General features: G+C 43.5%; 1 protein-coding gene across 2 annotated transcripts; it reads left to right on the top strand.

Annotated features, from left to right (window-relative positions):
- LOC106562486 (monoacylglycerol lipase ABHD2) lies at positions 1 to 26,384 on the top strand. 2 transcript variants are annotated; one of them, XM_045689401.1, is made up of 11 exons: positions 1 to 210; positions 1,708 to 1,797; positions 2,551 to 2,775; positions 7,393 to 7,568; positions 8,684 to 8,851; positions 9,077 to 9,260; positions 11,600 to 11,692; positions 12,186 to 12,284; positions 15,158 to 15,227; positions 15,447 to 15,531; positions 21,043 to 26,384. In XM_045689401.1, exons 3-11 carry the CDS (start codon positions 2,558 to 2,560, stop codon positions 21,252 to 21,254), a joined length of 1,305 nt encoding a protein of 434 aa, XP_045545357.1. In that variant the 5' UTR covers positions 1 to 210; positions 1,708 to 1,797; positions 2,551 to 2,557; the 3' UTR covers positions 21,255 to 26,384. The 2 variants fall into 2 exon arrangements, with proteins under 2 accessions (XP_045545357.1, XP_045545358.1); XM_045689402.1 differs by lacking the exon at positions 1 to 210 and adding an exon at positions 439 to 461.

Here is a 26,384-nt window from a genome sequence, read left to right as displayed (position 1 = left end):
GAATAGGAATAGGAAGTGAATTCCGAGATGTCAGTCTAGCGGTAGCTACATGTCAATGCATGTCCATCGACAGACAGGGAAATAATAGAAAAGACGGACCGTAAATTATTTCGAGATAAATATAGAAACATCCCTATGGAAAGACACGGATTTAGACACAAAGGAGAAAAGGAAAAGACTGAACACGGTGTAGGAGAGGACGGTAACGAGGTTAGTTTGCCAGCTATCTCTGTCTGTTACGATTAGGGACGGGGCGCAGGGAGCTGTGTTGTTTTCGTCGGTTTAGCTAGCTGAACACACCACTATCGAACTAAGCAATGTATGTTAGCTAACTAACAGATTTTCCATTTGAACTAATACCTTGCTTAGTTCGCTAGCTCTATGTTGGTTTGACATATTGCGAGAGAGGTTGTCAACATTCATTCCACCACTAACTCGTGGATGCGCGAAAAGCAGGGATGGTGAGTTGGGGCCCTTTGCCAAATAGCATCGAGCTAACGTTACAGTACTAGTCCTCTCTTACTTGTTTACTATATTATTACTTATGTCGACAAAAACATTTTTATTTTACGAAAGCCGTCTAAAACATTGCTGTGTCCAGCATTACTTGTCGGTGGCAAAACCATTGCTAGAAAAAGCAACGGGGACTGCGTGGTGCGTATTGTAACTGGTGGTGGGTTTCCCATGACTAGGCTTGACTTGCTGCGCACCATGATAATCTGCATTTACTGAGATGGCTAAGTAAATTAGCTTGCGGTAATTGTCTTCTCATACAGTGTGTTCCTATTCCTATATTATCATAATCACACACTTAGGCAAATTATTCCAACACCTGCCTACCAATACACATGTGAAAAAAAGTGGTCCATGTGATGAAAACTAAAACAGGAGAGTTAAATTTGGGGTAAACCATCTCTCTGCGTTCTCACTCATGCCCAGCTGCAAGTGTTCACTACTGTGACAGACAGATTAAAGAGTAGGGTGATATGGGGCTGAGCCCGTGGTGGTTTCCCTAATCTCTCAACTACGCAGCTCTGGAATGTTATTGTATCTCATGATGGCAGGGCAGGCTGTGATTCTTAGCACAGGCTAGCCGTGGCCTATTGAGGCACCTGCTTTCCCCCCCAAATGATTTAAGGCTGCATCAGTGATCACACTGGATAACTGACTGGCCTTCCCACATCAGAGGCAATCTGCAGTTTACATGAAACAACAAAGCGGACACCCATCACTTGTTTTGGTAAAAAGCTGAGGGATGGGGTTAGAGAAATGTAAAAACACTCAAATTCATAGACAGAGCTATGGATGCGAGATCTGAGCATCCCCCGGCCTGCTGACCTTAGTGGCCATGGCTAATGTAATTGATTCTTATCAGATGGTGTTCTTTCTGATTGGAGGGCAGCAATTCCGTGCTCTATGGGGAATTCCATTTGGAGTAGTGGAGGACAGCGGGGATCGCTGTTAGGATTGATCACTTCTCTTGTTAACCAAGGAGACAAATGAACTTGAACACATCCGTCACAAATGACTGGTTTTAGGTCAGTACTTAATATTGAAGAGGAACTATAGGGATTGTAGAACCATGTTAAAGGAAAGATGTATAGTATGGAGATATGAAGAGGCACATTTTCTCTGATGTTGGGTTGTCTTGGCCAGATCACGCAAATTCTTAACACCTGTTTTAAAACATGTTTGTTTTTCTTCCAGATTTGACCACGTCACTGTGACTCTGTCACCGCACAAATAAAGGCTGTTGGACAGAGTGGATCATCTTTTTATTGAATTGAAACCTAAATTGTAAGTAAATAATTGTTTGATAGAATTGCTCAACTCTTTCCTATCCATGTTCTGAAGTTTGTTTGTTTTATCTAAACTACCTCATTTAATTTTTTTTATTTTTTAAAAGTCATTTAGCAGACGCTCTTATCCAGAGCGACTTACAGTAGTGAATGCATACATTTCATTTCATGCATTTTTTATTTTTTTGTACTGGCCCCCCGTGGGAATCAAACCCACAACCCTGGCATTGCAAACACCATGCTCTACCAACTGAGCCACAGGGAAGATGTCTGACTCTCATACTTACATACCACAAGTTCCTCTTTTTGGACAGTAAACCAGCCTACCTCTTTCTCCACCATCTCTTTTTGTTTTTGCCAGTCTGTTTACCATCATTGGCTTTGTTAATTTTCTGCGTCTGTCATTGCTCCTAGCAGGCAGCTGAAACATATTTAGCTGTTGCTAGGCTACATGCCTTGAATTCCTATTTTTGACAGAGAAATAGCAAGACCACTTTGTGCCCTCTGTTTGTTCCATGGTCCACACTGTTTACTGCCTTAATCAGTGAACAAGACGTAAGTTTAAAGTGACATAAATGTAGTTGTGTTGTCCAGGGTACAGTTAATCAGTGTACTAGTGAGCATGGCTGATGTAGGCTAGTTGATTTAATGTGTTCTGTGTAGCAGGATCATCCGTACTAGCTGTATTTGTTCTAAGTGGATTATTTACAGTCTAACGCTTTGTTTACTTCTCTGTGTTTGTCTCTCTCAGAGGCACCATGGCCACCCAAGACTCGGGCTACTATGACTACACCATCGTCGCCCCGGAGATGCCGGCCATGTTCGACGGCATGAAGCTGGCGGCGGTCGCCACGGTGCTGTACGTCATCGTCCGCTGCCTGAACCTCAAGAGTCCCACCGCCGCTCCTGACATCACCTACCAGGACACGCCCCTCAACCGCTTCCTGCTCAAGTCCTGCCCCATCCTGACCAAAGAGTGAGTGACCTTTCTGCCTGTCGTTCAGTCTTTGGCTGTGTTCTGCGACCATACAGGACACTAGTCTAGCGCAGGTCCTTACCCCCAATATATCTTAATGCTGAGTGCCAAGCAGAGACCCATCAGGTCTCATTTTTCCAGTCTTTGGTATGACTTGACCAGGGGAACCCAACCTTCCAGTCTCAGGGTGGACACTCTAACCACCAGGCCACTGAGTTGGCCATGAGTATTTTATAGCTTATTGGGGTCCTATGATTTGTTCTGGGAGTTTTCAGTAGCCCGTAATTGGAACACTGCACCAACACTTCTGTTGTCACTCTACACTATAGCCTACATATAGTGCTACATTCCAAAGAACTCCTGTGTGTTGTGGAAAAAAAACGATACTCCTGTATGACTAGCGGTTTTTCTGAATGTGTGGCATGGTTCAGAGCCAGTACTCTACTCTACTGGCCTAATAGTCCTGTCTTAAGGGAGTCTGAAGCCCAGTGGGAGACTCTGAAGGCTTCCCTCAGCTGCTGTCTCATTATGTAAGCCTCTGTTACTTAATCTCAAATCTCTGGCCACGAGTGCTCCCCTTAGGGCTCTGGTCAAGACTAGTGCATGTAGGGAATTGGGATGCAGGTACTTTTTATCCAAACAGACTGTAGATGTAGTTTGAGGTTTGTGTGTGTTCATGTGCGCTGTTTGCTTTTGTTTGACAGTCTCTCTGTGTTTTAGGACTGGTGTGATTTTAGCTGTGACTAACGGACCTGGAATGTTCCAGACTTCCTCAGGGAGGGATGCCCAGTTAAATATTTGCTGTTAGTTCATTTGATCTAGTCATAGGCTTAATAAGTATGTGATAAGACAATTTGTTTAGCTCCAACTCTTGCAAATGTTAAAATTTATGAGGTTCATTATACTAATCAGTAGGTGAATTGCTTCTTAATTAAATTCATCTTAATTTTGCACTATATTTTTCCACTGGGCTGTACTCAGTCAAAAGCTAGCCAAGACAGAAAGTGTGTAAAAGGATATTGGGCTAGTAGTGCTGTCGTTCATTCATCTATTGCTCCTTGGCACTGTTTATGCTGACTAATGGTCCAAGACGGTTCGTGTAACTCCTAGTGACACCCAGTCGAGTTGCATAACACTGTTTCCAGCACGGTGACCACGGACAGATCAATCATGGAGAAGGAGAGGGGTACACAGTGGAGGAAATACGAGACAGGGGGGCAACGACTCTGTCTTCAAAGCAGTCAATGCATTCCATCTGTCATTGTATTCTAGAAAATAAGGGCGCAGCTGCAACATTTGACTCAATTTAGCCTACGGAGAGTTTGGGAATAGCCTAAGTAGTTTGGGAGTTAGCCTCTGAAAGGGCAGATCCTGCACTGGAGTGAAGTGCAACAGAGCCATTCTCCTCTGATACTGATTGAAGCAGGTTTCCATGATCACAGGTCTACTTGGCCTTTTATCTCAATCCGTCTCGGATGGCTTTGTGTTCAGGAAACCAGCCCTGTAATGGGGCAATGTGGGATTGGTACATCCGTTTTTGAATGTTTAAATTAATGATATGTAGCCATTGTTTTTTGAAGAATATAATTTATGAATGCCTCGAAGAGCTTAGGTTAACTGGCTTACCCCATGATTTTACCCCCAACAAGTGTTGTGGTTACCCCTTCAGACAGTGGATCAGAGGACTGTGTATTGCATCATATCAAAAGGCCAGTTATTAAATCAGACCTCCAATAGAACAGACCTATGACTTTGATCTGTACCTCAGACAACTAAGGGTGTTGTCTATCTATCAGCCCACGCTGGCTTCTGATTCCTTTGCTTTGGTCTGTCAAGGGAGACAGCAGGTTACAGTGCACACACTCATACTCATAGACATGTATGAGGACACACACTTGCACACAGACATGTAGCTACATGCGTGTGGACACAGGTTTGCTGGAACGAGATTCAGATTCTCCTCTTTCTTTATGTCTTGACTGGAGCACCCAGACCTACACCACTCTAAAGTGTAGGCAATATGACAGACTGATTTCATTCACACAGTAGATATTCAAAAGTGTAGCTTTCATCTGTCATGTCAGATGAGTAATTGGAACAGTATTGCCCCCCCCCCTCGCCTGCCTGGACTCCTCCCCTTGTCCTCTTAGCCCTCCTGTGACAACATTACGTCATCCCTGCCAGTCGAGGATTATTCGCAGAGCTAGAATGTTCTGGGGAATCAAACCTGACCAAGGCTTTAGTGTGTTAGTCTATATCGGGATATTTAAATCAGAGCCTGGAGGTCCGGAGTACTCCTGCTCTTGTGTTCTACTTCATGCTACCTTCCTAACTCTACCTACGTCAGAGTTGATAATGCTGTTTACACACAGGGGTTGGAGGGCTTATCTGTAATATTAGTAATGGTGTGGGGAAGCATCAGCTGTCATTGTGTGTTTTGAGATAGGCGTTATGTAAGGGAAGTAATGTCTAGGTGCTCAGACTGCTCTAATGACAGTGAAGGAAAATGAGATTGAGGGGGTTGTGTAACTGTTGATTTAGCAACAGACTTTGCTCGCTGACGATACTTATTGTACCAGTGTGTACACTCCCCACCCATGTGTGTGGACCGTCAGTCCGTCCTTTGACTGAGAGGGGTTCACCCTGACCTTGGTTCACCCTGACCTTGGTTATCTCTGCGAACAGCCTCACAGCTGCCTGGCTATTCGCTCCAGTCGGGGAGCTGCCTGGCTGTTCGCTCCAGTCGGGGAGCTGCCTGGCTATTCGCTCCAGTCGGGGAGCTGCCTGGCTGTTCGCTCCAGTCGGGGAGCTGCCTGGCTGTTCGCTCCAGTCGGGGAGCTGCCTGGCTGTTCGCTCCAGTCGGGGAGCTGCCTGGCTGTTCGCTCCAGTCGGGGAGCTGCCTGGCTGTTCGCTCCAGTCGGGGAGCTGCCTGGCTGTTCGCTCCAGTCGGGGAGCTGCCTGGCTGTTCGCTCCAGTCGGGGAGCTGCCTGGCTGTTCGCTCCAGTCGGGGAGCTGCCTGGCTGTGGGATAGCATAAGGTGTCAGTGTTTTGCATACGTCGCTAAATATTGTTATGACATTATAGTTCTAGTTATCTCAATTTCATCACAGGGACATTAAATCCTAAGGCCATAGTGAGTAGGCCAAAGCTCCATTTGAGAGCATCGTAGGCCAAAGCTCCATTTGAGAGCATCGGAGGCCAAAGCTCCATTTGAGAGCATCGGAGGCCAAAGCTCCATTTGAGAGCATCGGAGGCCAAAGCTCCATTTGAGAGCATCGGAGGCCAAAGCTCCATTTGAGAGCATCGGAGGCCAAAGCTCCATTTGAGGACATTGCAATTGTCAACATCGATCTCCTTCTTTTGTTATCGTGCCCGCTAATCTATAAACAGACCTAAAATGGAAACCACTAGTTGTTTTTGGCCTTTTGCCAAGGGTTTCCTGCTAAATGATTGGTGTACTCCTGTGCTAAACTCAGTGTGCGGATGTGAGATGGTAGATTGTATGACTGTGATATGACTAGCCCAGCTCATGTCTCGCTGCAGTGCTAGCAGCAGATAGATCCACTTTGATCTCCTGCAGGGTTGGACCCTTACATACGTCTACTCCCATACAGATACAGTACCAGGGCAGATGCATTATCAAGGATGGTCAGCTTCCTCTGTGTTCTACTGCTTCCCTGTCCCCCGCTGTGTGTAAATGTTGTTCCAACGCACTGTGACTGAAAGTCAACACAGCAAATAAACCACCCACCTTTTTGCCCTTGTTGTCTGTGCCTAACAACATTTGTGCTGTTGTCATGTTGTGCTGCTACTGTGTTGTCATGTTGTGCTGCTGCCATGTTGTTGCCACTTTGTTGTTGTCGTGTTGCTACTGTGTTGTTTTCATGTTGTGCTGCTGCCATGTTGTGTTGCTACTGTGTTGTCATGTTGTGCTGCTGCCATGTTGTTCTGCCACTGTGTTGTTGTCGTGTTGTGCTGCTGCCATGTCGTGTTGCTACTGTGTTGTTGACATGTTGATGTTGTGTTGCTGCCATGTTGTGTTGTCTTAGGTCTCCTTTTTATGTAGTGTGGGTGTCTCTTTTGTCATAAAGTCTGATTTGTCCTGCCTTTTTTAAATAGTTTTTTATTTATTTTTTGCCCCCTTCCCCGCAGGAGGCCTTTTGCCTCTTAGTAGGCCGTCATTGTAAATAACAATGAGTTCTTAATTAACTTGCCTAGTTAAAGATTTAATACAAATAAAATAGTATACTACATTAGCTGACTGACCGAAATAAGACAACTGTCAGCAAGAACAAGTCATCAAGTAAAGTTATTCTATTACTTCAAGGGACATCCTAATGCTGTTGTGTGTTTGTTTCTTACAGGGACCTCTTATGGACACTGTTGCACATTCCACACACGTTTCTGTGCTCAGATCTCGAGTTGGCATGGCATTGTTGAGTGTACTATATGTGTGCGATGTAGGCTACTAGCCTATGTGATAGAGCTCCTAGGGCCTATACGAAGAATTACAATGTATTTTATTAACAGCAAATAAACCTTTCATCTCTTGAGTAAAGTTAAGTAAGCCTTGTCCGAGCCAGAACAGCCCATAGTGAATCTCTGTGTGTTTTGCAGGTACATTCCACCCCTGCTGTGGGGTAAAAGTGGCCACCTACAGACAGCACTGTATGGCAAGATGGGCCGGGTGAGCTGCCCTCACCCCATAGGCCTCAGGAAGTACTTACCCATGCAGGATGGGGCCACCGCCACCTTTGACCTCTTCGAGCCCATGGGGGACCACCGGACAGGAGGTGGGCTAGTTCAGTCATTTATGGATCATTTATCAAGAATGGAGAATCTCTATTGGCCTAGGACTCTCTTTTAAAACAGTCAACAACAAAAGCATCCCCCTCAATTGAGATGTGCTTGCCTTACCTTTTCTATGCCTAGGTTAACTGGTTGAGAATGCATTGTCATTTACAGCAATGACCAAGGAGAGAAGTGCAATGGGAAGGAAAGCTGTTGAATGAGCTCATTGGAAGCATGAGAGAATTCATTATAGCCCAATGTTGTGCTATGGACCTGTCCTATGTACAGTATTGGTCCTGTCTGGGCTCAGTTTGTCAGGGCGGTTTTGACACCTTTTGGTCTATTGACTTGTTTACACTATGGTTCCATTTCCCGTTCTGTAGGTGATTATTATGTCAGTGTTGTTGAGGACACAGATTTACAGACCGTGACTCTAGGTAAACTCTACTACCTCTACTTTCAGCTAAGGTGATGAGATCAGGGTTACGACCCAAATGGTACCCTATTCCCTATTTAGTGCACTACTTTTGACCAGACTATTGGCCATCGTCAAAAGTAGTGTACTGAATAGGGTGCAATTTGGGACGTAGATAATTTGTTTTGACCTCAGATTTGAGACGTAGTAGTTTGTAATTGTCACTAGTTTGCGTTGCCATATGGAAGGAAGCATGTTGCTTTACTTCACACACCACACATGCCTACACACATCCACATCCACTGTTTCTTTCCTGTTCTAGTTGTGCTGTTGCTAGTGGCTTCTGTCTGTGTTGTCCGTTTTATCTTACATAGTTATTTAAAAAATATATTTGTATCCATTTTGCCTCTTGTCAGGCCGTCATTGTAAATAACAATTTGTTCTTAATGGACTAGCCTGTTAAAGGTAATAAAGAGTCTCTGGTAACTAGGCTAGTTGTTGTTTTATTATTTGAGTGACTGGGACATCTCATCCTATAGAGGTTTTATTGAGGCACCATACTGTCTCTGTTTGCTGCCTGTCATATTTGCGTACCACACCGTGCAATGATCGGCCCATGAGGACGTGTAATCTTGCCTTTACATATTTTCATTTGCAAACAGCTCACTGATCCATCTGTCCGTATGTTTGCTATTCCAACAGATGACGTCACCATGGTGATATGCCCGGGGATCGGTAACCATAGCGAGAAGCACTACATCCGCACCTTTGTGGGTCACTCTCAGAAGGAGGGTTACAGGTGTGCTGTGCTCAATCACCTGGGTGCTCTGCCCAACATCGAGCTCACCTCACCTCGCATGTTCACCTACGGTGAGGACTACACAGACGTGTACAAACACACACATACTCCTAGCGCGCACACACACACAAGCAACAACAAGAAGTTTTATAGGTGAAGACAGGATAGGTTTTCACCACACCACCCTCATTTCAGATCAGTGGCCATGAATTAAGCTACCAAGGAAATGAACCAACTCAAAGCCCCAGTATGTAATGTCTTTGCTCTGGTCCTTGCCCGTGTGCTTGTTCTGGTAGGTTGCACGTGGGAGTTTGCGTCCATGGTGGGCTACATCAAGAAGATGTTCCCTCACACCCACCTCATAGTGGTGGGCTTCAGCCTGGGAGGCAACATCGTGTGCAAGTTCCTGGGAGAGAACCGGACCAATCAGGAGAGGGTGCTGTGCTGCGTTAGCGTCTGCCAGGGATACAGTGCACTCAGGTGGGCTACGGTTTTAAGACTTATTTATACCCTGTGCAAGTACGCAAAAGCAACATGTAAGAGCTACTCAAAATGGCTATCCGGTGTACTTCCGTGGGGTTACAAATTGCAGTGCTGCACACGTTTGTGTATTATAATTGCTACGCAAGGACGCTGAACGGCCATTTTGCCTAGCTAATGGTGTTTGTTCCATTACATACTATATCCCCTTTTTACACACATCTGTATACTTGGTCAGTGAAGGTGTCATAAACATCAAAATATAAACAGTGGAGACACATTGTCTTTTTTAGAGGCAGTGTTATGCTTATTAGCAGTGAGCTGTAATGTAGCTAACTTCATGTAAATAAGTGAATTGTTTTTCCCCAACTTAGTGAAGTTAGCTAGCTGAAGTTATTTACTGTACAGTTGGTTAGCATCCATTGCTACTCTTTTGCAAGCTATGGTAAAACAGCTGTCAAATGATCCTGTTCAGCTGTGTTTTACCAATGGCGAAGGCTTCTAAAGATGAAGGAATTCAGATATTTCTTAGTTTGAGCACGATCCACTGAGTTTGTAAACTACGGCACGCGACATGGTTCAATGTGCCAGTAAATAAGCACAATTAACTTTTTTTTTTTTGAAATTGCCAGTGTCTTGGCGCGAGAATTAGAATCATGTATACTGTGATAATGCCAATAGAATAAATTAGTAACAGAGAGCAATGTACAATATGGCGAACTTAGCAAACGAGGCGTTTTATGGTAAGTACATGGGGGGGGGGGGGGCGTCATCTTTTATGCACCTTTATACTTTCGAAGTGTATTGCTTTGAATGCAAGTGCTCTGTCTCTCTTACTTCTGAGCCTTGGTTCTCTGTAAAAGGAGGTTCACTCAGATGGAATTCCCTTTGCCCAGCAGCTTTCTGTCTGACAAGATGGCAACAAGGCTGAGAGTAGCTGGGATCCTGTTTTTTCTCCAGCAAACATTGATCATTTCCTGTAGTTTGGCTTTATCTGTGATCTCAGTGGACTAGTGACTAACACAACAAAGACAGAGGACAGATGCCCCACCTTTTATCCTTGCCTGGGTGCCGGTCTGTCTCCTCTGTAGACAACTGGTTGTTGCCTTGCCAAGTCTTTTGAGGAAGGCAAAGATGTAGGCTACAGTAGTTATGTGTTATTGAATACTGAAACGGACTCATACTGTTGGCTGCTCCGTTAACCTGGGTTGTTAGTGTTATTGTTCATGCACCATGCAGTTCTTCCATGGAGGTTGTGTCAGTGTTTTCTGAAAACGCACAACTCTAGTGTTTCTAGATGTGGTATTGCACAAGCTCTGGGACGGAGAAGATGGAACTCTGTGAAACGTGTGGTGTTTCTGAACCACACTTTTAGAGTTTGAAAGGTGGCCAACGTCTCTTGGCAGGAACACTGTCTGCTCTGTCCAGAGTAAACAGTGTGTTCGTGTGTGTCAGGACCAGGCAGACTGGCCTTTTGTGAAATGGGATTAGTCTTTATACCTCCATTTTATTTTCCATTCCTGTCTATGTCATAGCTAAAGCCATGTCTTTTGTCATTGCCCATGCCATCTGTTGAATGGGATTGATATGCCTGCTGCGTAGTTCTCACTATATATGCTACCTCTGTAGTATTTCTCATCAGGGTTGGGTGGGTAGGTTACTTTCTAAATGTCATTTGTTAGTTACTAGTTACCTGTCAAATTGTAATCAGTAATGTAACTTTTGGATTGTCCAAACTCAGTAATGTAATCTGATTACTTTCAGTTACTTTTCGATTACTTTCCCCTTAAGAGGCATTAGAAGAAGACAAAAAGGATCCATCAAACACATTTGGTGTGTCATCATAAAGGTCTCTGAACTTGTGGTCAGGCAAAAAAAATCTGATTAAGCCTACATGTAACTGATAACATGTATTCAGTTACTCCTCAACCTTGTTTCACATGTGCACTAGCAGATAGGAAGTTGGACTAGCTAATTGCTAGATGGGTACTGCTAGCTTGTTGCTAGCTAGTTATTAGTAGTTGCTAGTAATGCTAGCTTGTTTATAGCTAGTTGCTAGGTAGTGTTGGTGAGTTCATAGTGCAGTGAGAGATTGTTCTGCGTATTTAACGTGTGGGGCGATGGTTAGCATGTCCGCTTCAAGAGTACAAAGTGATGTTGGCAGCAGTTTTGTTGTTGTCCTGTATTGGCCTACGGTGATGAAACCTGTGTTGCATGCTTTTGCCAACTTTTGAGTATGTTGGTTGTCAGGCCAAACAGATATAACCATGACAACAATATAATTAGTTCTCTCTCTACACACAACTGACTTCCTTGTGTGTGTGTGTGTGTGTGTACAGGGCCCAGGAGACGTTCCTACAGTGGGACCAGTGCAGACGCTTCTACAACTTCCTCATGGCCGACAACATGAAGAAGATCATCCTCTCACACAGGTACTCAGCCCTGTTCCAATACTTAGTACATTCACACTGGTAGGCCCAGTCCTAAAGAAACCCCTAGCCCCTACCCTAGGGCCATGACACTTGTCATACATCTGAAATGACCAAATTACTGTAAAAGTGATATGGTGGAAACTCCATGTGGTGATTGGGAGCGATCATCACCTGATAACACCCATTCAAGCCCTGCTGGGGCCACCCATAGGAAAACAAACTGTCTGCTAAATGGCTTATATTATTTAAGATCTATGACAAATGGCTTGGACTTAACTCAGTCACAACCCAGCAGATCAGTAAAATTCCCCATAGAGGAGAAACACCAAACCCGTACAGAGCAGCTCCCTGAGGCAAACTATTTAACTAATGAAATGGAGGCAATTAGCGAGGGCACGGAAATTCCTGGTATAGCTATGGACTTTACTGAGAATAACTAGTGTTGTCACGGGTTTCAACGGCATGTCTCAACATTTTGTGTGTGTGTTTACAGGGGCAGTCTGTTTGGAAGTGCAACGAAGATGGAGGACGCAGACCTGAGCCGACTCTACACGGCCACCTCCCTCATGCAGATCGATGAAACCATCATGAGGTATAGGACATGCTGAAAATAACCTAGACTCACAATCAAATCAGTGTTTCGCTTTCCACCCAATACATTTTAGTAAAAGACACTAGATAGAATCTAATAAGGAACACATGCTAAAATGACACAACGCAATTATTCCTGTGAGCAGCCGGTCTCACATTGATCCCCTGTGAAATCAGTCTGAAAAGTTTGTTGAGTCCTCAACACTACAATATTTAGGACTGATTTCACAGGGGGTCAATGTGACATTTATGGCTGTATGTTTAAAATAGACTGTCAACAGCACCTGCTGAAGTTCAAGCCAACTTTTTGAGTTTTGTCAATACATAGGAACAATATGCTAGGAGCCATTGAGCAGGGCTGGGCGATTATGGCCTGAAACAAATTCTAACTTATGGGAGTTTCTCGATTTAAATCTTGAAATAAGCTTTGTTGCACAATTTAAGGTCAAAACACTACATTTCAAACAGTTTGGAATAATATAATGAATTCAGGGATTGTCAAATTATACCTAAGCCTTTGACCCATTTAATAATTTAATGTATTTTATCAAAATAGATTAACCTGCTTTTTTGCAATAATCACTGATCTGGCTTTCAAATCTCTGAAAATGCCCTTTTTGTTACAAATGTAACCAGAACCAGGCACAATGTACATTCACTAATAATGACTAACTTAAGGTAGCAGGACTTATAGATAAAGAACACAGATCAACCTTCTAGTGGGTAGCCAGCTAATCTTTATATTTCAAGTCTAGCCAACTTGGGTGTATTTGCTTGCTAACATGGTATAACAGTTGAACTGCTTTGAATACACCCTCCTGTCCATCTCCACCTGTTTGTACAAACTGTTCACTTTGTTTAGATATTGAAATAAAGTGAGAACGAGTTGCCAATTCCTGATATTAATGCATCTTTTTATGCTCATTGCACATTTCTAAAACACATACTAGACAGCTAGCACATAATGGCATGTGGCTAAAATGTTGCTAGCAGTGGTGTTACTGCAATGCTGCGCACGACAGGAACTTAGCATACATTTGCCCAAGTCGTTGATACACACGTCTTATGTAAGGTCTGCTCTGTTCTACATGTTGAGACATGAGAAGGGTATCATTAGAAGGGTTTAGTTTAAATGCAGATAGAGTTTAAACTGCTTGTTGTCAGAGAGGAAGAAGTGCTCTTTAGTCTTTGTTGTGGTGAGTGGCAGGAGGAGGGGCTTGTTGTCTGTCAGTGGGAAGGTGCACAGTGAACACAGCACAGAAGGAGGAGGAGCTTGGTGTCTGTCAGTGGGAAGGTGCACAGTGAACACAGCACAGAAGGAGGAGGAGCTTGGTGTCTGTCAGTGGGAAGGTGGACAGTGAACACAGCACAGAAGGAGGAGGGCTTGGTGTCTGTCAGTGGGAAGGTGCACAGTGAACACAGCACAGAAGGAGGAGGAGCTTGGTGTCTGTCAGTGGGAAGGTGCACAGTGAACACAGCACAGAAGGAGGAGGGCTTGGTGTCTGTCAGTGGGAAGGTGCACAGTGAACACAGCACAGAAGGAGGAGGGGCTTGGTGTCTGTCAGTGGGAAGGTGCACAGTGAACACAGCACAGAAGGAGGAGGAGCTTGGTGTCTGTGTCAGTGGGAAGGTGCACAGTGAACACAGCACAGAAGGAGGAGGGCTTGGTGTCTGTCAGTGGGAAGGTGCACAGTGAACACAGCACAGAAGGAGGAGGGGCTTGGTGTCTGTCAGTGGGAAGGTGCACAGTGAACACAGCACAGAAGGAGGAGGGGCTTGGTGTCTGTCAGTGGGAAGGTGCACAGTGAACACAGCACAGAAGGAGGAGGGGCTTGGTGTCTGTCAGTGGGAAGGTGCACAGTGAACACAGCACAGAAGGAGGAGGAGCTTGGTGTCTGTGTCAGTGGGAAGGTGCACAGTGAACACAGCACAGAAGGAGGAGGGCTTGGTGTCTGTGTCAGTGGGAAGGTGCACAGTGAACACAGCACAGAAGGAGGAGGGCTTGGTGTCTGTGTCAGTGGGAAGGTGCACAGTGAACACAGCACAGAAGGAGGAGGGCTTGGTGTCTGTCAGTGGGAAGGTGCACAGTGAACACAGCACAGAAGGAGGAGGGCTTGGTGTCTGTGTCAGTGGGAAGGTGCACAGTGAACACAGCACAGAAGGAGGAGGGGCTTGGTGTCTGTGTCAGTGGGAAGGTGCACAGTGAACACAGCACAGAAGGAGGAGGAGCTTGGTGTCTGTGTCAGTGGGAAGGTGCACAGTGAACACAGCACAGAAGGAGGAGGAGCTTGGTGTCTGTCAGTGGGAAGGTGCACAGTGAACACAGCACAGAAGGAGGAGGAGCTTGGTGTCTGTCAGTGGGAAGGTGCACAGTGAACACAGCACAGAAGGAGGAGGAGCTTGGTGTCTGTGTCAGTGGGAAGGTGCACAGTGAACACAGCACAGAAGGAGGAGGGCTTGGTGTCTGTGTCAGTGGGAAGGTGCACAGTGAACACAGCACAGAAGGAGGAGGGCTTGGTGTCTGTCAGTGGGAAGGTGCACAGTGAACACAGCACAGAAGGAGGAGGGCTTGGTGTCTGTGTCAGTGGGAAGGTGCACAGTGAACACAGCACAGAAGGAGCAAAGGAGATGGGGAAAAAGACAGTTACATTTTATTATTTTTTTTACCTTGATTCTTTCGATTACAGGCATTTTGAACATTGTGCTAAAACATTAATTTGCTATATCGCCCAGCCCTAAGAAAGGCCTCTGAGTATCTTGCTGTGCATGGTTCATAGGGATGTGCTGACCCACGTAGTATGTCACTTAATAATCCCTCTCCAGTTTCCACAGCATGCTGCTTTGTTTTGTGACCTGTCACCCCCGTCTCTGCAGGAAGTTCCACGGGCACAACTCCCTCAAAGAATACTACGAGAAGGAGAGCTGTGTGCATTATATTCACAATGTAGGTCGATGCTCTTAATCCCTACTTCTCTCCCTCTCTCTCCTGTGTGAATTAAGAATACTTTTCTAAACATGTATGAATGTTAAGAAATGTACTAAAGGAAGTGCTTAGAACAGTGTGAGGTTCTTTGGAGAGTTCATGATTTAAGCTTGTCTAAGTGGACTCTTATTGGGCTTGTGTATTGCATACAGTATATCTAATTATGGTTGTATTTTGTAGGTTGATGTGCCACTTCTGCTGGTCAACTCTGCAGATGATCCTCTGGTGCACGGGTCTCTGCTCACCATCCCTCGCACACTGGCAGGTAACACACACCTGCATTTGTACACACACAGAGTTTCTCTACTCAGAGCTTGTCCCTACAGAGACACAGGGCCACTCGGCGGTGCCTGGTCAATCTGTCAGTCAGCCTATTGTCTTCAACCTAAGACATGCTGAGGTGCACATGTAGAGCCAGTACACTGATCTGACTGTTGGTACTGGCTCTAAAATCACAGTACAGTTCTGGGCATTTAAAAAGTTGTCAGAGGCTGCGTGACCGGCTCGACCCGCCCTATCCCGTCCCCAGGACACCTTTTCCCCAGAGATAAACATGCGCATGTGTAATTCCCCACTTGATAAAATGACATCTCTACTTGGACTGTCTGTCCTGCTTCTGTTATAATGCAATGTCATTATAGTTAACACAGACACAGAAGTCAGACATGTTGATCATGTCATTATAGTTAACACAGACACAGAAGTCAGACATGTTGATCATGTCATTATAGTTAACACAGTCACAGAGGTCTGTACAACATGTTGATCATGTCATTATAGTTAACAGAGAGGTCTGTACAACATGTTGATCATGTCATTATAGTTAACACAGACAGAGGTCTGTACAACATGTTGATCATGTCATTATAGTTAACACAGAGGTTTGTACAACATGTTGATCATGTCATTATAGTTAACACAGAGGTCTGTACAACATGTTGATCATGTCATTATAGTTAACACAGACAGAGGTTTGTACAACATGTTGATCATGTCATTATAGTTAACACAGAGGTTTGTACAACATGTTGATCATGTCATTATAGTTAACACAGACAGAGGTCTGTACAACATGTTGATCATGTCATTATAGTTAACAGACAGGTCTGTACAACATGTTGATCATGTCATTATAGTTAACACAGACAGAGGTCTGTACAACATGTTGATCATGTCATTATAGTTAACACAGACAGAGGTCTGTACAACATGTTGATCATGTCATTATAGTTAACACAGAGGTCTGTACAACATGTTGATCATGTCATTATAGTTAACACAGAGGTCTGTACAACATGTTGATCATGTCATTATAGTTAACACAGAGGTCTGTACAACATGTTGATCATGTCATTATAGTTAACACAGTCACAGAGGTCTGTACAACATGTTGATCATGTCATTATAGTTAACACAGAGGTTTGTACAACATGTTGATCATGTCATTATAGTTAACACAGACAGAGGTTTGTACAACATGTTGATCATGTCATTATAGTTAACAGACAGGTCTGTACAACATGTTGATCATGTCATTATAGTTAACAGACAGGTCTGTACAACATGTTGATCATGTCATTATAGTTAACAGACAGAGGTCTGTACAACATGTTGATCATGTCATTATAGTTAACACAGACAGAGGTCTGTACAACATGTTGATCATGTCATTATAGTTAACAGACAGAGGTCTGTACAACATGTTGATCATGTCATTATAGTTAACAGACAGGTCTGTACAACATGTTGATCATGTCATTATAGTTAACACAGAGGTTTGTACAACATGTTGATCATGTCATTATAGTTAACACAGAGGTCTGTACAACATGTTGATCATGTCATTATAGTTAACACAGAGGTTTGTACAACATGTTGATCATGTCATTATAGTTAACACAGTCACAGAGGTCTGTACAACATGTTGATCATGTCATTATAGTTAACACAGAGGTTTGTACAACATGTTGATCATGTCATTATAGTTAACACAGAGGTTTGTACAACATGTTGATCATGTCATTATAGTTAACAGACAGGTCTGTACAACATGTTGATCATGTCATTATAGTTAACACAGACAGAGGTTTGTACAACATGTTGATCATGTCATTATAGTTAACACAGAGGTTTGTACAACATGTTGATCATGTCATTATAGTTAACACAGACAGAGGTTTGTACAACATGTTGATCATGTTTATATTTACAACGGACAATAGACACAGATGTTTGTACAACATGTGGATGGTGGCATTTCTAGTTACAACAGACGTTGTACAACCTGCCTTTATGCAGGGCAGAGGGAGCAGCGGAGCTACATTAAAATAATTGTGGGCTGAAGTTACGGTTGTTTAGCTATTGAGAAGAGGCATCCAGAGAATCCGATCATGCAGCCACTCCATAAGAAGTTAGCCAGCACAGTAACACAGTAAGAAAAACACATTGCTGAAATGAACTTGGTGTCAGCAAGCCACTTTGAAAAGTAATGTCCAGAACAGTATGTGCACATGTTATTTGTGTACTAACACAAGGGAAATCATTAGAAGTCTACTGTATTTTCACCAGTTCAACACCTGGTACAAAGTTCTCCCTTACGTTGTCTCTGAAACAGCAGAGCCTCCAATAGGCAGATGAATCCTTTAAGTCCCACACCCAGGCCAGGGAGGGGGCGGTATGTAGAACTAGGTGTGTTGGGAATGTCTGACTGGTTAACACTGGCTCAGTAACTCAAACACACACACACACACACACACACACACACACACACACACACACACACACACACACGGTAGTGTATCACACAGATGAGAGCCTCTGTCTCCTCGTGTGCTTGTGACTTAGACTGTAGACACCGCTAGGCCTTACCTTTTTAGATATGCAAGCTAAAGTCTGTCATTTTTTTCAACACTAACTGATTCTAATGACTGATATGTTACCATGATGGGTGTTCTATCATTTTAAAATAGAACACTGAGAATAGCGGCCAATCAGCTCAATCCTCAAGGGTTTACTGGGTTGATCAAATGGAGCAGTAAAGGAAAGCATGCTATTTATGGAAACAACCACCTCAGCACTACCAACTAGTCACCATTTGTTGGATTATAGTAGATCCATGGACTGTACAGTACTCTAGCCAGTTCTCATCTCGCACGGGATTTTTGGAACAGCCCATCCCAAATTGCTCTCTATCCCTCCCCCTTGGCCCGTACCCTTTAGTGTAAGCATGTCTGAAGGGTCTGGTTAGGTATAAGCTGTGTAGTGGTAGAGCTTCCCACCTTACAGATCTGCAAACATTGAAGAAGTAGGTCCAAAGAGAAGTTCCCTACTGTTATGATCACGTTTCCTCAAAGTGGTGCACAATGTGTGGTGGTGATGTGATGCCTCCTGTGTCCTGTTATTTATAGAGTCCCAGAGCTGGGATGGAGGGTAACACTAGCCCACTGGCTTGTTGTGTCCTGCGCTACACAGAGATGCAGGGTGGAGATATAGGAGATTCTCAGCTGGTGCCCTGCCTAACTCTCTGAAAGGGGAAATCAGCTGGTGCCCTGCCTAACTCTCTGAAAGGGGAAATCAGCTGGTGCCCTGCCTAACTCTCTGAAAGGGGAAATCAGCTGGTGCCCTGCCTAACTCTCTGAAAGGGGAAATCAGCTGGTGCCCTGCCTAACACTCTGAAAGGGGAAATCAGCTGGTGCCCTGCCTAACACTCTGAAAGGGGAAATCAGCTGGTGCCCTGCCTAACACTCTGAAAGGGGAAATCAGCTGGTGCCCTGCCTAACTCTCTGAAAGGGGAAATCAGCTGGTGCCCTGCCTAACTCTCTGAAAGGGGAAATCAGCTGGTGCCCTGCCTAACTCTCTGAAAGGGGAAATCAGCTGGTGCCCTGCCTAACTCTCTGAAAGGGGAAATCAGCTGGTGCCCTGCCTAACTCTCGGAAAGGGGAAATCAGCTGGTGGTTCTGTCCCCTTTGCCCTAGAAGAGTCAGGCTGACTCACACTGGCCACAGGAAGCCTGGAAACATGCAAAAGCTGTTGTATAACTAATGTAGTCACCTCACCTGGAATCAGACTTTAAGCCGCATGGTAGTTGGCACATGTCATTAGGACTGTCTGACGGACAAATCCAGCCAACAATCTTTTAGTTGGAAACCTCAGTCAGGAGTCTTGTGCTGCGTAGTGCTTAACCCAGAGTTAAAGTTGATTTCATTTTAGGATTCAAATTGAATGTTATTCAAATGAAGAATATGGCAGTATTATTATGACTTAACAGTGTGTAGTTTAGATGAATTAGGCTTCTGTAGAATTGACCTCAACTTGGGCCACCTCGTGATGCTTTGCACATACTTATCTTCCGTGTCACAAAATGGAAGCTGCATATTAGACATCATTTCTGTTTTAAAGCAAGCTTCAACTTTTCCCTGGTCCTTTTTTAAAACGCTATTAAACAATTGATAGGACACCGCTTCCCAAAAGATGCAGCCAGCCAAACTGAATGGTTTATTATAAATGTGATCCTACATCAAACCCTCTTCAGGGTTCAGCCTAATGCAAAGCTGGGGTGTCCTTTTTTAAATTTTTATAAATATGAGTAATGTCCTAGAATCACCTAGTCTATTATAACCGCTGGTAGATGTTAGCAGATAGTGTACTAGCCCTGTGGGATCACGCTCACCAGGCGGACACTGCAGTTTCCCCACTAACCCAGTTGGAGCCCTAATTTCTCCAGCTCTATGTCTGGATGCCACGCCAGTGTTCTGTTCAGGGTTGGGGTCCATTCAGGAAGTAATTTCAACTGTGAGAAGAAAAAAACTAAAAAACATCTACTTTTCTGTTTAATTTAGAAGTAATGGAAAATAGGGGCCATTTTTATTATTGAATTGGAATATCAATTTACTTCCTTAATCAGCCCAACCCTGATTCTGTTCTACCAGTTCTAACTGGTAGGCAGCAGCTGGGGATTACCTGCAATATTGTTGTTACTTGCTACATGCTTAGTCATTTCATAAAAGGTTATGTTGTGATATTTTAATCTGTTATTTACAAGGTTCTAACAATTTATTTCAAGTTAATATATGAACACTAATCTCACTAAATAGGTTATAAATAGGCTGTACTGTACAGCCTATAATCAAAGTGACTTGTCCCATTTTGGTTGACGTGCACCTCCCAGTGGATTGGGTTGAACGATTTGGTGTTTCAACAAAAACCAAAACCGAAACGGTATGAAGTAGCAAAGCTACAGTGTCATGAGTTAATTGTTCTAGTTGGTCGATCCTGATAGATATTACATGTTTATTGCCTTTATCAAGGCGCTATTTATCTTTCATCAGGGTTATTGCGCTACCTGGTGATGGTAATCTGTGTTAATACACTGGACCCTGCTCTCCTTCCTCTCCCTGTCCTCCTAGACACCTGACTCAATATCTCTGTCCCATTACACGGATGACGCCATTTTACGACCCTGGTGTAACATTATGTGCTGTGTTCGTCATTTTACAGAATGTATAGCATCATTCCTGACATAACTGTCACTAAACAATGACTCCCATGTGGTTCCGGCGGCTGGTCTGGTGGTAGTGCTGCCGACCCGGATCACATGCCCCTGGAGGCAGCGGTTCCATCTCCCGTTCCTCCACTTGCTTTCTGTACTGTATCCATCTTATCTCTCTCCCTCTCATACATTTCTATCCATTTGTCTATCAACTTAAAAATATGTTTTAAAAGATGCCGCTATCTTCATATTGTACCCCCTCCCTTTCTGTTCCCTATCGCCCTCCAGAGAAGAAGCAGAATGTCATCTTCGCCCTGACACTGCACGGGGGGCACCTGGGCTTCTTTGAGGGGGCCGTGCTCGTCCCCCAGCCCCTCACCTGGATGGACAAGGTGATCGTGGGTTACGCCAACGCCATGTGCCAATGGGAAAAACAGAAACCGCCATGCCAAAAAAGCGGGAACCTGAATACACCCTGTCCTGAAGAGAAGGCAGCGTAACCTTTAACTTCCTGAACTCCTCTCTCGCTCACCTCTGACACTCCCCACTCACTGAGGAGAAACCTTGAACTACTACTCTATCTCTCTCCTCTCACGCCTCTTCTCGGGCTACTGTCTCAACCCTCTCCTCCCTGGTACCCCTGTTCCCTCAGCCTCTACTCCTCCTGCTGCCCCCCTCTAACCAAAACCACCTTACACATGAAGGAACTAAAACGACTAAATGCCTTTGTGCTTTGTCTCTGAGGGGAACTAGTGGAGTGGAGAGGAACAACTACTTTTGTCCTTACGTATACATTACCAAGAGAGATCCCTGAGATCCAACCATGGAGACTTTGACCAAATACTCACTAAAAAGGGATGAAACAAACTGGCATCCTAGGAGTAGAGAGGGAGAGAGAGCGACATGGTAGATGTGTAGTCGTAGAGAAAACGAGCACAGAAGAAACCTCCTAGTACTATCTCTGAGGACTAACGAAGCTGCAGTTACTGTACGTTACAGTGCGCTCACTGCTGACGACTGCCAAGGCTTTAGCCTAGTTTGCCGTCTTAAACCAACACCGCCTCTTTATACAATGTATGTTACTCACAAATACTGTATAAAAAGCCAGTTTAGTTTAGCAGGCCGTGTGTGCTGAGAAGGAGAGCTACGGGATAGCTCTGTTAGTATGTGACCTTTTCTATTAGGTTGATCTGATTCTCTGTTCACTCTGTTTTAGTCCAAAATATGTTTTCTTGGTGAATATCAGCCCTTTTTTGGAAGGTATACAAATGTGAAATAGTTTATTATTATTATTATTATAGTCATTTTATTGTACAATTATTTTCAGATCACGAGTCCCCCATAAAATGAGTATCTATTTCGCACTTGATTCCATGTAGAATCAAGGGGTATGTCTCACAATGCACCCTAGTGCCTATGGTGAATTATAGTGGACCTGGTCAAAAGTAGAGCACTACAAAGGGAATAGGGTGCCTTTTGGGATGCATCCAAGATCTCACTCCCCCCTCAGTGATATTAAGCAGTGGAGGTCGGTTTTTGCCTAGCGGACCTGACCTGTGGTCAATCTCAATGAGATCCATGCACATTCCTACTGTCTCGTTATTCTATCACTTTTATTCAATGCACTTTATACATTGTATGTCACGTTTCTTTCTTTATTCAACCATTTTGTTATTCTTTCTTTTATGGGACTAGCGGAAGACAAACGTTTGCGTAACGTATCGTTCAGTGACACGAATGAATGAACGGGAGGGAGAGAGGTTGATAACTCTTCAAGTTAGACGGCCCGAATGATCCCCACGTTCACTAAACCCTACAGTCCACCCTCCCAGTAGAGGATTTTTGTAAATAAAAATACACTTTTTCCAATATAGTGCCCTACATGTTAGTACACTATGTAGGGAATAGTGTCATTTGAGATTAGCCCTCGGGGTGAGTCTTCCTTGGCTGTCTGTCCTGTGCAGTCAACCTACTCAGCCTTACTACTAACCCTAACCTACTCAGCCTCACTACTAACCCTAACCTACTCAGTCCTATACCCTTGATCAGCTCCAGGTCTTCTAAAGCATGACTGACTATTGACTCATTCCCTTAGACACAGAGAGTAGCCCACTGCCAATACACAGACACTCCGGTGTCAGACACTCGTATAGTAATGGACCTAGGTGTACTTGTTTGGGCTAGCAGCTCAGACTCAATAATATCACTAAAATACCTTTTCAACCAAAGTCACAACGTCCATAACTTGCTGTGATAACTGGTTTATCACATCTGATGTTGAACCCTTCATTGGCGAGGGCACTGTACAGAGATGAACAAAGCAGTCATCTACATGATGGTATTATAGACCATGTGTTCATGGGACCTGAGCTGTGAGGTGTGCTGAGTAGGATGGCCATAATCATTGTGTTTATGACTTCCAACAAGACTCCATTTTGTTGAACCAAAAGTCGTCGCAGAAAAGTTTTTAGTTCACCAGTGGTAGAATACTGATAGAATATTGGTAGCAGTGTTGAGGTCTACCAGAGAGGAAGTATATTATACATGGAAATGGCCCAACTTTGTTGCTAGGGAACATTATCTTTCAAAGGGGGAGAGAACTTCTTTCCATTTAGTTTTGTCAGGACCGAAGGTCTTAGCACACATATTTGTGTTTGAAGGAATGCTGGAATGTTAATGCTGCAAGATGCTGAGGTGTATGAGAATGATATGTAGGTGAGAATCTGATGAGGTTCGCAAAGACTCAACCCCGAAGTCAAGGGGTAGTGGCGAAAAAGCTCAAGTTTAGATGTCATAGCTTTCCGTGTTTCCTCTTCTTCTTATATATATATAATGGCCATGCATTTTCCCCTTCAAAGCCTGCAGTGGCAGCCATGCTGGTGGTGTGTTGTCCAGAGGTCCAGCCAAGTGAACTGTAGGGAGGTAAAGCTGGTGATTCACTGTACATTAGGGTTATGTCCCAAATGGCACCATATTCCCTATATTGTGCACTACTTTTAACCTGAGCCCTATGGACCCTGGTCAAAAGTAGTGCACTATATAAGGAGTAGGGTGCCATTTGGGATGCTGTCCAGGCGTATCAGTCCCACCCAACCCATACCTTCTGTGTACCATAATGAGCTCTTTCAACATCACCTCATGCCAGTCATTTGGCTGGCTGAGTTCTTTCAGCCTTGTAAACCGTCACTCGAACTTCACCTCAGTCGACTGGCATCCAAACACAAGGGTGCCATCTGCAGGCTTGGAGAGCAAACTACAACTACTGTCTTAAATCCAGCCAGTAGGTTACTGTACTGTAGTCCTTTAGACATTATTGATGTTAACTCAGTGAGACAAGATTTTAATACAGCTGTTGAACTAACTGATGTTTATTACCAATGTTTGTTACCAATTTTTAAGGACACTTCACAGTTCTAGTTAAAAGTTGATAGAAAATCACTTAGTCAGTGACTCGTCCAGTCTAACCGATAGTCATGTCGTTCTGAGATATCCCAGCGAGTAAGATCTGAGTCTTGATACACCAGCATAACAAGCCGTCTTCGCTATGACTCCACACCAACAGGGTGTGTTCTGTCTATAGAAATCCACTTATCACCTAACTTTGCACAGAAATGCAGGTTTGGATTGTATCTCTTCAAACTACTTACAGAATTCAACATTTGTTTATTTTTCAGATTTATTTTTGAAATGTTTTTTGTATTTTGTATTGTTATGGTGACTTATTATTTTCTTGTATGTGCAGATTTGTCAGTGTGTGAGTGTATATGAATGAATGTAGGTGTGTATGCTGAGTCCTAACACCATCTCTGGTTTGGAAAACCAAAACATGTCTTCACTTTTTAAAGATACAAAGGAATTAAATGTTCACATAGTTTGGTCGTTCCACCAATTCAGTGCCTTTTTAGAATTCAGCTGGTAACATTCTCTCAAAGTGCACATTTCAACTTAATTAAAAACACTTTTTCCCCATCTCCAGAGGTTAAATAAAAACCGACTATATTAAGTGTGAAATAAAGTAATAGGGTTGGTGATCATCTTAAATAAATCCATTGTGATGGAGGGAATGGGAGCCTGCTGTCTACAACCGGGAGGGGCAATTGAATGCAAGCTTTAAAAAAATAAAAGTTCAAACATTTCTAGCCTGTCTATATATGAGGTAACAGGGTTGATGTGTTATGCTCGACTCACTCAGTTTCCCACCACAGAACACCAGAACCAGCTCATCTGCTTTTACACTGTGATTTGACTATTAGATATTCGTTTCTTTAGCTTATTATTATAGTTTCACCATTTTAAAACGAGAGTTCAGTTTATGTAACAGAGTTAACCTTAAAATGAAGGGACTTTTTTTTTCTTGAAATGAATTACTAATCACATGAAATAAATTACAACTTTCAGAAATGACTGCCAAAGCAGCTAAATAACTAGGGCTTAACAATGATGGAGAAATGTTGAGCTTAAGTGGGTTAAAATCTTCATGGAGGAAACAGAGTTCATGGAGGGACATGTCAATGCTGAATTTTTGCACTTTAGGAAGTCTATTCCTATAACAAATGTGATTTATTGAATTCTCCATGTGGTCTATATTAAAGGGCACTTCAATGAATGTAACAGGCTTTTAATATTCAATATTGGTACACAATTTCTACTTCAACTATCAAAAGGATGCAAAAGGCAGTCATTTGGTGAAACGACCCAGTTGTATGACAGGGACCAGGGGCCATTTTGTAAAAGATTAAGGCAATAATCAATAGGGATTTTTGTTTCTCTCAAGGTGTAAATGCAAACATGTGAGGGAAAGATGAGTACAAAATGAAAGTGGGAGAACAATCTTATTTATGCAGTTTTGTTTCGACATAGAGAATGGGCTCCAATCCATGTCCGATGTTCTGAGTTGTTTATTTTAGGATTGATATGAAACAATGTATTAATCTTCCGCTTGTTGAAACTAATTATGTAAGTGTGACTGACTATGGTCTTGCAGGTCCTGCTTTTGAGAAACAACCTTTTGAGACTGGATGAGGTCATCACACTGAGATCAGAGGCCAAATGTAATTAGTGTCTCAGAGTAGAAGTGCTGATCTAGGATCAGTTTTGGCTTTTAGATCAAAATATTTCATTGTTTGTATGGACATTCAGGACCTAGATCAGCACTCCTACAGCCTCAGGGGTTTGTTCCATGGGGTGAAATGTCTAGAACGATGCTCATAGAAAAGTAGTACATAGAACCAACATGGTTCTCGATTCCACAAGAAAGAAAGCTCTGTAAATGCTATGCAATCCATTTCTATCTGAAACGTTCTGACCATTCCACGCTGGTGAACACAGCTAAGATATGGGGAATGGAGCCCTTTCCACCAATAAGAACAAAGAACAAATGTTCACTTTAACATTCTAGAGCTTTATTCTTGTGTTTACAATCTGTTTCATTGTATGAAGATGTTAGCTGTTTTGGAAGGGTGGTGGATGTGGAAATGTAATTTTGGTGCACTGATATAATCATACAGTATGACATTATGAATTCAGATCACTGGTGTGTTTTTGTAAAGAAAACCAATGGTGTGTGTGATGTAGTAATAAAAAAAAATATGGTTGTGTTCCAAAAATAAATAATTTTCTTGTAAAAAGTT

The sequence above is a fragment of the Salmo salar genome, chromosome ssa11 (genome assembly GCF_905237065.1).
Source record: "Salmo salar chromosome ssa11, Ssal_v3.1, whole genome shotgun sequence".
NCBI classification, from domain to species: domain Eukaryota; kingdom Metazoa; phylum Chordata; class Actinopteri; order Salmoniformes; family Salmonidae; genus Salmo; species Salmo salar.
Note: the sequence above shows the minus strand (reverse complement) of the source record. Positions and strands in the feature narration are given on the sequence as shown.

Excerpts from the sequence above, each read along its gene's own strand:
- LOC106562486 (XM_045689401.1), top strand. The coding sequence starts at position 2,558 with ATGGCCACCCAAGACTCGGGCTACTATGACTACACCATCGTCGCCCCG. Across the intron at positions 7,569-8,683 it reads GGGGGACCACCGGACAGGAG|ATGACGTCACCATGGTGATA; the intron begins GTGGGCTAGTTC and ends CTATTCCAACAG. Across the intron at positions 11,693-12,185 it reads AAGATCATCCTCTCACACAG|GGGCAGTCTGTTTGGAAGTG; the intron begins GTACTCAGCCCT and ends GTGTGTTTACAG.